We start from the raw sequence: 12,617 nt of genomic DNA, 5'->3' as shown, positions 1-12,617 counted from the left end.
TGAATTAATCAAGTAGTGCAGCTGTGCATAAAGCCCATGAGAAGATACTTTATAAAGACAGTGCACTTCGTGTATACAGGCAGGAGCCATCTTTGGAAAACAAAACCACGAACGCAGAGCTAGTGATGTTCAGCGAACTTCTGAACTGTATGAATGGTGTTCGTGGTTCGACTGGTCGTGACCGTATACGTGAAGTAAACTGTCTTTATAAAGTATCTTCTTATTAAACGCTCTGTACACCTACAAAGTTCTCAATGCTTCGTTTTGCATGCAGGGACCCTCATTATGTTATCGTGTTAATGTGGGGCTATTTTGAGCCGTGTTGGTGGTATTTACAATTTTTCATTACTCTGTGCCCTATATACTAGCGTATTCCGCTAAACAGTTTTTAGAGATAAAACTCTTTACATTCGATTATCATGAAAACAAATCTCAGAGAATGGTCGACTAGGTACCAATGTGTTATTAGACCAAAGGTTCATTTTGCGCAGGAGTTGTCCTTTAATTAACTCGTACAGTTAAAAACTGGAGTAGGATCTTTCTTTTCTGCTGTTAGGATAATAGTGTCTTCACCTCACTTTTGAAGTCAACATGGGATATGAAATCAAATGCATGTTATAGATCTTAGTGTGTAAACTCGCTCCTGCAAGCTCCCATTCATTTGCTTTTAAGTGCAATGCCATCTCGACATCCAGTGATCAACCACAGAGTCACTTCCCAACATTTTGTTTTCTGTTTCGATAAACGGCTACACTTGGTTGTACATCACAATAAGGAAGAAATTTTTAAAGTCTCATCATGACTTTAAAAATGAAGGTTTGTTATTTGCATCCAGTCACTTTTCTACCGTCCAACCAAACCGTTCTCATTGCCTAACCGTGATATGGCCCAGTCGGTACGGATATGGTTTCATTTTCCACTGTGGGACTGATAAGGAGCTCTTTGGACTGTAATTTGAATGCATTAGTCGTTGTATTGGTAATCCGAGAAGAGTTTACAAACAGTATGAGATGTAAATAGCGATCATGATATGGAGCATGATACCATTTTATTACTAACTTGCGTTAACTTCATTCAAATTGCACGCTAGCTACAAAGAAAATGCCAGATAGGCAACAAGTGACCAATCCTGAGTGGCGACGTCACTAAACGCATTCTACCAGCACGGTTATCCAATTCCGGGCTGAAAACGGGTCATAATCGCGTCACGCTTCACCAAGCTCAAGGGGAAATGAAATATAGCAGGAAACGTTCAGCCAGACGGTGGAACGCGGCTTATGGTTCCATAAAGAGCCTTTAACAATTGCATTCTACAAGAACTGTTTGCTGAAAGTTTTTTGGGGAAACATCACTTTGAAAACCCCTTTTTCAAAATTGTATCCTATTACAACTTCCTTGTTATTTATATTTTATATTTATTCGTTTGGTATTTATTTATTTCATAAATCAAGCTGTAGTTGTAGCTAATAGCTTACATAGCTTTTTGGACTTTTTTTTGCTCTTTTTCACACTTGATATGACCCATTTAAAATTGATTTGGGACATCTAAATCGCTCCACACCCACAGGTCAAGAGGAGAATGTTTTTGCAAAGAGGAACTATGAGAAGTATTTGTCAGCACTGAAGAGTTCGGGTCTGGTGTCAGTGGAGGAGAAAGGAGCAGGAGGAGCTGGCGCTGGGACAGCAACAGACACTTCAGCGGGAGCAGGAGCGCTCAGCCTGCTGGGTAACACTGTTGTCATTTCTGTGCTTTAACTGACTGTAGAGATGTGTTTTCATCCTATTTGCTTTGTTGAACAGCGTAGAGTTGTCAAAGTACAGACTTTCAAATGTGACATTTTAAATTCTGAAATGTTTAAATTGTGACGCTTTGAGAGCTTTTGAGCGGAATTATAAACGCCTCTGATTGGCCATTGTTTTCACACACTCATCGAGGTATGTCTGTGATTGGCTACAATGATTAATGCATGGGAGGGTTTGAGGGCACACTGAAGTGTTTGAAAGGACTGGTCCGCTAATAGAGAGCTTAAGTCCCGCCCCTCCGCTTCCGGCTCATGGGACCTTATTTCGGAAAAAAATATGAATGGTAGTCAATGGCGAGAGACAACTTATCTTTTTATTCCGTCTGAACTGTGCCCTCAATTACACACATGATGTTTGTCAATTTAAAAGATAATTCTGAGAGTAACAGAAGAGTAACATTTAGTTTTATGGGAAAATTGCTCAATGAATTACATCTCCCGTGAAGCGAAACAACGAGTGTGTGCAGTCTGGTACAAAACACTCAGGCATGACGGCGTAACGTTACGATTATAACGTAAGACTATAGAAACAATGACAGACATTAGCCTCAAAGTTAGCTTCATTCATTGAGAGAAAATGTGCGCCTTTGGGGTTTGTAGTCTTTGTAATTACGTATTTTCACAGTCTTATACCTCAACGGTTTTACATCAAACTGTGACTTTCTTTACTTTACAGGGAACTACACTAACCTTTTCCACTGGTGGCACTTGCGCCACTAACTTTTTCAGTTACTGCCGCAAAACATGATTTGGTCGCACAAATTATTGATAGTAAGCCGCACTCTGGATAGTAATGAATAATAATGAAACTGCATTAGGGGTGGAACGGTACAGAAGTCACGGTTGGGTCAGGTTCATACCTTGGTTCAGACATTCAGACGGTTCGGTACGATTTCGGTACAATGGAGTGAAAAGCAAAACAAAAATGCAGAAGGCATTTTTATAAATGTCTTAAGCCTCGTATTTTTTAAGTTTTATTAATAAAGGCATAGAACCAGTTTATTTGTAGTGCACTGACAATAGTTTTATATAATTAGTTTATTAATTAAATTAATAAAAAGACAAAATGACCTTGATATATGTTTGGTAATTGTGCTTGAATGAATGTAAAATTAATTTGCAATATTTCAGATCAATATATTTTTTTTTCCTTAATTTTAACTAACCCTAACTTTATTCTCATCTAAATTATAAATGCATGATTTTCGTATAAAATAATTACCATTAAAACACATTTGATTTTCTTTTTTAATCAATGTACAATCATACGCAGGACTGTTGGAAAGCTGTGATGACAATAAAATGATAGCTTATGAATATATCTCTGGTTGTTTCTGTTCCACAACATTTTGTATGTCATGTTTGGGGTGTGGGATGAAGAGAGGGATATTTTCAGTAATTATTTAATAAAACATTTAATTTATCTTCAGTGTGTAGTATTAGCCAATCAGGTGTCTTGACGCGAAGCACGCGATTATGATTATGAAAAAACTAACGTTAGTCTAAAAAACTGCTAGTGATCATATAACGTTAGTCGATGTCAATATCAGCGCTAGCAATATAATTAGTTAACTCATGGCAGAGTTTATCAGCCGAACACCAGACCGCAAATCTACCTTTGGTGTAAGGAAGAGACACGGTGTGTTACATCTCTGCGTCTTTTTCTTGCGCCATGCAGGCTCAGATTTTAGCCTATATGATTATGATTAGCATGCCTATTATAAAGACACAAACCTTTTACTATCATGTCATTTGAATAATATACGCACGATAGAGAGAGAGAGCAAGACAGCGCTTGTGTTGTGTGAAGACGTGATAGTGCGCGCGCGGCTCTCTCTCTCTCTCTCTCTCTCTCTCTCTCTCAGCTCGTTTGCGCCCTGTCAAACGCATCAGTCATTCTACTCTACAACACTCACCGCGATCAAAAAAGGCTTTGGCGGGACAAAAAGCGGACGATCCGACAGGTTTTAGAAGATTAAATACAACCCGAAAGAAACTAAAAAAAAAAAACAGACCCGTCAAAATAGTCAGTGATACATTTGCGACCCATTAAAAATTAGGGTCGCAATGGGATTTCAAAAGGTCGCATATGCGACCATTTTGGTCGCAGTGTAGTTCCCTGCTTTAAAATGTTTTAAATTTAAATCTTTTAAATTGACAAACATCATATGTGCAATTCAGGGCACAATTCAAACGAGATCAAAATATTTGTTGTCTCTCGCCATTGACTACCATTCAATATTTTTCTGAAATAAGGTCCCATGGTGGTCGACCGGAAGGGGAGGGACTTAGGCTCTCTATAGATGCTTGCTTTCGAACACTCCCATGCGTATCTGTGCGAGCGCTCTGCGAAGAGTGTCATTTATGTATTTACAACATGTTTTTGAAGCGTAGATGATCATTGTAGCCAATCAGACGCATCCAATGATTGCGTAACAATGACCATTATACAGTGATGTGAGAGGTGTTTACGATTCTCCTCAAAGCGTCACATTTCTAAAATTTCAGTTCCGACTTGTTACCGATCTGTACTTTTTGACAACTCTAGAATTGCGTATTGATGACTCTTGGATGGTATGGTTACATGGTTTTAATATTTTGCTACATGTTTGTGGCAACTACTTTTTTTTATTTTAGGAGCTACTGCTGCTGCCAGTCTGGAGGACTCAAGCAAAGAGGTAGGCACACAGACTTCTGGGATAGATGTAATGTGGCCCAGCAACCAGTCAGAACAAACACTTCCAGGGTGTGTCTGCCCATTGTGTTGGTGTTGAACACTTTATTTTGGCCGCAGCGTGAACTTATTGACAAAGGGAATTGTCTTAGCTGGGCTTGTTGTTGAGTATAGTGTGTCGAATGAAGGGTGTTTGATGTATTTTTTTGGCAGGAGGATCAGGACGGGCTGCAGGGTGTGGGACAGAGAAAAAGAGTGAAGCTTAGTAGCAGTACCAAAGGTATATCCCATTACATCTCATTATAAATCGTGCTGGCATTTATTCTTCAAATAATTTAGGAGCAATAACAATTATTACATGTCCTTTGTCTTTTCCTGTTTTGTTAGATCCATCTATAATGGACACTCTGAAACATAAATGCTTTTTAGAAGAGTTATTGTTTTGGACTATTAAGTATGAATTTCCTCAGAAGATGGTCACTTTTTTGCTCAACATGTTGCCAGATCAGGATTACAAGGTATTCAATGCTCTTAAACTTATTACTTATTGCAGATGCACAATTAACCTGTGGTTTGTTTAAAGAGACCATATGATGCTTTTTACTGGTTTGTGGTTTAATGTATCTGTTTGTGATGTATAAAGTCTGCAAGGTCTCCCACAAAAGGGATTTATTACTGTATATCTAATAGAGAACACTGATCCAGACTGAACCAGAAACATCGATTGAAGTCCAGATATTGTTTCTGCAAATGCCTGCGTCACAATTTTAATTAGCATAATGCTAATCCCAAAAGGCATACACGGAGAAGGAAGGCAAGGCTTCAGTGAACTGTTGTCTTGGCATTTCGGATTTTGGTTTCGATCGATCTGCTTAATCATTTGAATTTTAATATTGGACCTTGTACACTCACCTAAAGGATTATCAGGAACACCTGTTCAATTTCTCATTATTGCAATTATCTAATCAGACAATCACATGGCAGTTGCTTCAATGCATTTAGGGGTGTGGTCCTGGTCAAGACAATCTCCTGAACTCCAAACTGAATGTCAGAATGGGAAAGAAAGGTGATTTAAGCAATTTTGAGCGTGGCATGGTTGTTGGTGCCAGACGCGCCGGTCTGAGTATTTCACAATCTACTCAGTTATTGGGATTTTCACGCACAACCATTTCTAGGGTTTACAAAGAATGGTGTGAAAAGTGAAAAACATCCAGTATGTGGCAGTCCTGTGGGCGAAAATGCCTTGTTGATGCTAGAGGTCAGAGGAGAATGGGCCGACTGATTCAAGCTGATAGAAGAGCAACTTTGACTGAAATAAGCACTCGTTACAACCGAGGTATGCAGCAAAGCATTTGTGAAGCCACAACACACACAACCTTGAGGCGGATGGGCTACAACAGCAGAAGACCCCACCGGGTACCACTCATCTCCACTACAAATAGGAAAAAGAGGTTACAATTTGCAAGAGATGATCAAAATTGGACAGATGAAGACTGGAAAAATGGTGCCTGGTCTGATGAGTCTCGATTTCTGTTGAGACATTCAGATGGTAGAGTCAGAATTTGGCGTAAACAGAACGATAACATGGATCCATCATGCCTTGTTACCACTGTGCAGGCTGGTGGTGGTGGTGTAATGGTGTGGGAGATGATTTCTTGGCACACTTTAGTGCCAATTGGGCATCGTTTAAATGCCACGGCCTACCTGAGCATTGTTTCTGACCATGTCCATCCCTTTATGGCCACCGTGTACCCATCTGTTGGCTACTTCCAGCAGGATAATGCATCATGTCACAAAGCTTGAATCATTTCAAATTGGTTTCTTGAATATAACAATGAGTTCACTGTACTAAAATGGCCCCCACAGTCCCCAGATCTCAACCCAATAGAGCATCTTTGGGATGTGGTGGAACGAGAGATTCGTGCCCTGGATGTGCATCCCACAAATCTCCATCAACTGCAAGATGCTATCCTATCAATATGGGCCAACATTTCTAAAGAATGCTTTCAGCACCTTGTTGAATCAATGCCACGTAGAATTAAGGCAGTTCTGAAGGCGAAAGGGGTATGGTGTTCCTAATAATCCTTTAGGTAAGGGTATATATGGTATTTGGTAGTATTGCACCAACCAACTGTTTGTAGGTTTGTAGATTCTTAAAGGATTAGTTAATCTCAAAATGAAAATTTCCTGACAATTCACTCACCCAAATGCCATCCAAGATTATAGTGTTCAGTATTTCTAGTTATAGTACAGGATTTCAGTTAAAAATATGAAGTTATGAAACTTAACTTTCCCCTTAGCCAAATCGATTTGCTCCGGAACAAGTAGATTAATAAAAATAAAGATAGCCTGTTTGATATACCCAAAATGAACTATACCTCATGTTTAAACACTATCTATATCACTATATACAACTGTTCAAGATGGGTACATGAGCGCTGAACGGCCAACAGTCTAGAGCTCACATCTCCGAAAATGTCAAATTGTCAAATAGGTGCTATGTTTACATGTTAGTCATATTTGAGGTTTAAATAACGACATTCTCGCCTAAAAAAACTCTCAAACTAAATTCGGTGACACAACAGTAGTATTTGTAAAATGATGTTGTTTGCTCATCCACCATGACACTCGCTGTGAGAGAAAACCTGCAAGCGGAGTGATACGATAGGTTAAGTGTGTCCTGTAGTGTTAATGGTAGAAAATCAAATGGCTGGAAAATGCTCTCAGCCAATCAGAATCGAGAACCAGAACGCCCTTTTGTATTAATGTAAATTTCATAAAAATAACATGTGCTGTATGTGTTTGCAAAGGAACACAAACGTTTTGCAATAATCGCAGAATTTCTCAGGAACGTATAATACTTTGGTGAGAGAATGCAAAAGCAGGGAAACATTTTTTCCCCCCATGTCATATATCAAATATTTACAAATGTTTAGTAGTGCGTAAATATAAAACTTGTAACTTATTTATAGCTAGTGCAAACTGCATATGATCTCTAAAGTACTCAAATTGCATTGTTCCAATATGATTGAATACCAAAATGTGTACTTTCTTCTCCCGTGCCACAGATCACGTTCACTAAAACCTTCGTACAACACTACGCCTTCATCATGAAGACCCTCATGAAGAGCCACGAGTCCGACACCATGTCCAACCGCATCGTTCACATCAGCGTTCAGCTCTTCAGTAACGAGGAGCTGGCGAGACACGTCACAGAGGAGTGCCATTTACTGGACATCATGGTCACTGTGCTTCTCTACATGATGGAGAGCTGCCTTATCAAGAGCGAACTGCAAGGTAACCAAAGAAATGTTTGGCACCACTCCTACTGTTTCTGCTGTAGATGTACTGAATCTGTGTTCTTGAATGTCACAGATGAGGAGATTAATCGGCATGTGGTGGTAAACTGTGGTGAAGCTCTACTGAAGAATAACACCTACTGGCCTTTAGTTAGTGATTTTATTAATATCCTCTCACACCAAAGTGTGGCCAAGCGCTTCCTGGAGGATCGTTCTCTGCTGCTTCTCTGGATGAGTTTCGTCTCCTACTTCCAAGGTCAGTGACTGACAGGAAATCCTGCGGTCATAGGCGCTGTTTTTGTTTCTAAGTCTGTGGCGGTGTTCTTTCCTTAGTTCTATGAGTGGCACAATGAGAAGGCATTAGTGTTTACTTGACCACTAAAATGGTTACAGCTAAAGGGCTTAATTATGAACAACTCTCACTATTTTTGTACAAATATCTAAACTTGAATTAATTCAATTTACTTGAGAAGATGAAGGACCGAAGATATTAAAGGTGGAATACCTAAGATTTTTGCATTAAAATATCCCAAAATCACAAGGCCAGTGTTATATATTTAGTTAAGATGATAATTGACAATATTCCAAATGTTTCAAACAATGTTTAAATCGCGAGAAAATTGAGATTTTAACCAAGGAAACGGGGCGTGTGAGCTGGGAGTCGCCAGTAAATCGTGTCATATCCGCGTTACCTCGGTTTCGTACTGCGTGTAGTCCTGGACAAATGCGGAAGTTGTAGTTGTGCATTAGCGTCTATCAAGCAACAAACGTCAGCTTGTTTCGCGCATTTGTTATGGAATGGAGCCCAATTATTCTTTAGCGATTGCACCTGGTTCTGTCGACAAAGACAAGTCTCATAAACGCAAACGTCAACAAACGGGTCAACCAAACGACCCAAGAAGAATTTGGGACGAGAAATAAAACCGGCTCAACATCGGTGTGGCATTTCCTAAATGGAGAGAACTTCGTGAAAAACTTTAACGTTAACTAGAAAGAGACGCCGATCTTGCATGTGTTTTACTTGACAGGTGAGTAACACCGTTTTCTGTATTCAAATTTCATGTCAGTAAACAAAACAATTAGTTTTATTGTTAGAATGTCTTGTTGTCTATGCATATGATGTGAAAAATCGTAAGGTCATATTCACCGCGAATACTTCTCGGAATGTGAACTGTTGGCTGTATCTTAGAAAACGACGTTTATCTGAAAAGTGTTTCAACCGTCCCGGCTCACCCCTAACATCTGTGATAACTAATTTACTTTTAAACCTTACTTTTCTTGCGGTTATTTCAGTTTAATGAAAAACAAGCATGTCATTAAACGCAACAGTTATAGAAATCGAACTTTACCGAATCCATGACAACTAATTTTCGATTCCCGTCTGACTGATTTATAATGTCTATGATTTATCCACGGTGGAGTTGAAAACAACAGTTCCCATCATTCCGGGTTCCTCCACGGCATCATCAAGCAAAGCCGTTGTTGTTGTTGTTTTGAATGTAGCGCCCTCTAGCGGCATAAAATCTTAGGTATTGTAGCTTTAAAGGATAATAAATATATAGTTCTAAATTTAAAAGAATAGCAGAGTCCACACCACAACTATAACAATAACGGCATAGAGAAACGATATAGTTGGAATCCCTTTCAGAATGAATTTTCCCGCTGACGAACGGCAAAAACATTGACAGCCAATCAGAATCCACCAAACTTTTAAAAAGCTTGTGCATTTAAATTGGCAGTCGACAGAACTGTAGCGCACTTGAACAATAAACAGAAAGATACTGTGTGCTGGTGTGGACGCTAATAAAGTTACCCTTATACTGTAGTTACCTTTATAGACCATTTCACAAGACGTAAACAAGACTGGTCCAGAAGCACTTCCTGTTTCAGTTTGTAACCGTTTTCTTTATTTCACATGTAAAGAAAACATCTTAAAGATGTTTGTTTAACTTTTTTATTCAGTTTTAATTCTGTTGGTTGTATTTTATCCCAGCTTTTTTGTAGTGTTAAACTGAAACAGGAAGTGCTTCTGGACCAGTGTTGTTTACATCTTGTGAAATGGTCTATAGATATTAGGGGTGTAACGGTACATGTATTCGTATTGAACCATTTCGGTTCGAGGCTTCCGGTTCGGTACGCATACAAACCGAACGACTGCTTGGACCATTTTTCCTGCCGGCAAAATTTGTGCTGACGCGGCCAACACAACATTGCGCAACATCAAATGGCAAGCGTAATGAAAGCAGAACGAAACTGCGCTACTCGTTATGTGCTTCATGGATCGTTTATCAGTTCGGACCAGCAACATCTGTGCAGCGCGAGCCAATCTCGATCAAACAACACTGTTACTACACAGCGCTAAGAGATCCGGTAAAGAACACATTTGAATTCGCCACTGAGGTAATAACATCGCTGCGAGATCTAGTGAGAAGCATTCACATTTCTCCGTTATTAACCGTAGATCTCTATTAGATCAAACAGCGCTGACGTGGAAACCAGGAGAAACATTGTGCCGTGAATGGACTAGTAATACTTTACGTCCACAGACCAGCAACATTCACCACGGATTTAATATAGTAACACTAACTGGAACCAGTTTGGCTGGAATGGTGAAATGCTTTCAAGTACTTCACACATCTTTTTCCAGCACTTCAAAATTCAAATATTATATAAATAAATATATATTTAAATGTTATTTTTAATGCACTCTCAGAAAAAAAAAAGGTACAAAAGCTGTCACTGGGGCTGTACCTTTTCAAAAGGTACACTTTTGTACCCAAATGCTGCATATTGGTACCTTAGTGGTACATATTAGCACCTAAAATGGACATATTACCACCTGAAAAGGACATATTAGCTCATGACATTGACATATTAGCACCTAAAATGTACATATTAACACTTAAAATGTACATATTAGTACCTCAAATGTACATATTACCACCTAAAATGGACATTTTAGCTCATGAAATTGACATATTACCTCCTGAAATGGACATATTAGCACCTAAAATGTACATATTAACACTTAAAATGTACATATTAACACTTAAAATGTACATATTAGCACCCAAAATGTACATATTAACACCTAAAAGCTCATGAAATGGACAAAAGTTTACCTTTTGAAAAGGTACAGCCCCAGTGAAAACTTTTGTTCCTTTTTTGTGTGATGACCAAAACATTATTTGTTCATCCTTCAAAGATGACCCCCATTTATAAACCTGAAAGTTTCAAGGTCTAGGAAAACTGACACTTATTTAAAAATATTTTTTCTTTAAACAAATAGGAAATTTCTCTGGCATTTCTTTCTTTTTGCTGTATCGAAAACGTACCGAACCGTGACTTTAAAACCGAGGTACGTACCGAACCGTGATTTTTGTGTACCGTTACACCCCTAATAGATATAGTACTTGGTGTAAACAAGTCTTGTTTTGTTAATGCTTAAATTAAAAATAAATATCTTCCAATAGGGTTAGAAAATATATATTTTTCTTGTTTTAAACAAACATTTTTCAGAAAACAAGATGTAATAGTAAAATTTAAGTAAGTAAATTTTTAGATTTTTGTTTTGGTATTTTTTCTGGAAAACGATACAAAAATTCTGAGGAAGAAAATCTTTATGTGCAGTGAATACTATATTGTGATCATATTTGCTATATAGCTTGACATTGAATGTCTTATATAAATGCTTACTACAAAATAAGAAGCATCTAGGACTTTTTATTTTATAAAGTTCATTTTAGTTTTGATTAAAGTCACAGAACTGTGTGTGAGATGGAGGTTATGTTACAACTGAAACTCCCTCTGATTTCTGGATTGTATCTTTCACTCTGTCAGGAATGAATCTGAACAAGCGAGAGCTGAATGAGCACGTGGAGTTCGAGTCTCAGACATATTATGCAGCGTTTGCAGCGGAGCTGGAGGCCTGTGCTCAGCCCATGTGGGGTCTCCTCACACACTGCAAAGTCAAAGTGAGCTACATTCATCCCTGCATGCATCACTCCAGCACCTTTCTATCTGTAATATTCTCTTTTATCTGCTGCATACGGAGGTATATTTTAGTTTGTCATTTTTTTTATTGCAGGTTTGCTTTTCTATAAATGTTGTCATACAAGTTTTACAAGTATGCACAGCTGCACTACTTCCTGAACTTCAGCCAGCTCCTTGTTTCCTGTCTGCCATTATTGGACAAACTTGATTAATTCAGGTGTGTCTGATTATTGTTGCCGTGGCTACTGAGGTCAGGCACACCTGAAATAATCAATTTGTTCAATAATGGCAGACAGGAAACAAGGAGCTGGCTGAAGTTCAGGAAGTAGTGCAGCTGTGCATAAAGCCAATTGAGTTCAAAGGCCATTCACACAGAACAGGTTTTACATAAAAAAATGTGATATTTTGGCAGTAGAAAGGGGATTAAACGCCTTAAGTTTCAAGTTTATTAAGTTTATATAGCACTAGAAGAGTTTTTTGAGACTTGGTTTTGTTTGTCCAAATGTAACCTTATTTGACCCTAAACACATTTTTAGAGTGCCGTGTTATGTGTGAGATGCTGTAAAAGACGCGAGACACTGGTTTAGCAGTCAAACATGTCTATCTGACGCAGGGGATCTCAACCTTTCTGACTTCAAGGCCACAACAATATTTGAAGGTCCTCCCTCCTTGGAATTACTTGAAAGATGTATTTTCATTATAAAAATAACCTAATACTAATCTTGATTTTTAGTTGTTTTGTTTTAGCTGAATTTAATGCTTGTTTTGTCTTATTTTAAATCGTTTTAAAGGATTAGTTCACTTTTGAAAAAACTTTTGCTGATAATTTACTCACCCCCATGTCATCCA

The 12,617-nt window shown here is 38.4% G+C and overlaps 1 protein-coding gene across 2 annotated transcripts in view; it reads left to right on the top strand.

Annotated features, from left to right (window-relative positions):
- The window catches only part of ubr3 (ubiquitin protein ligase E3 component n-recognin 3), a 153,953-nt gene that overhangs the window by 10,298 nt on the left and 131,038 nt on the right, over positions 1-12,617 (top strand). For both annotated transcript variants that reach the window (XM_089132997.1, XM_089132996.1), the window contains exons 4-10: positions 1,568-1,726; positions 4,440-4,480; positions 4,690-4,756; positions 4,864-4,994; positions 7,545-7,773; positions 7,852-8,031; positions 11,616-11,749. In XM_089132997.1, the coding sequence (XP_088989123.1) occupies positions 1,568-1,726; positions 4,440-4,480; positions 4,690-4,756; positions 4,864-4,994; positions 7,545-7,773; positions 7,852-8,031; positions 11,616-11,749 (941 nt within the window). The remainder of the gene's footprint in view (positions 1-1,567; positions 1,727-4,439; positions 4,481-4,689; positions 4,757-4,863; positions 4,995-7,544; positions 7,774-7,851; positions 8,032-11,615; positions 11,750-12,617) is intronic.

Source organism: Pimephales promelas, chromosome 7, assembly GCF_988280905.1.
Source record: "Pimephales promelas chromosome 7, fPimPro1.hap1.1, whole genome shotgun sequence".
Taxonomy (NCBI): Eukaryota; Metazoa; Chordata; class Actinopteri; order Cypriniformes; family Leuciscidae; genus Pimephales; species Pimephales promelas.
Note: the sequence above shows the minus strand (reverse complement) of the source record. Positions and strands in the feature narration are given on the sequence as shown.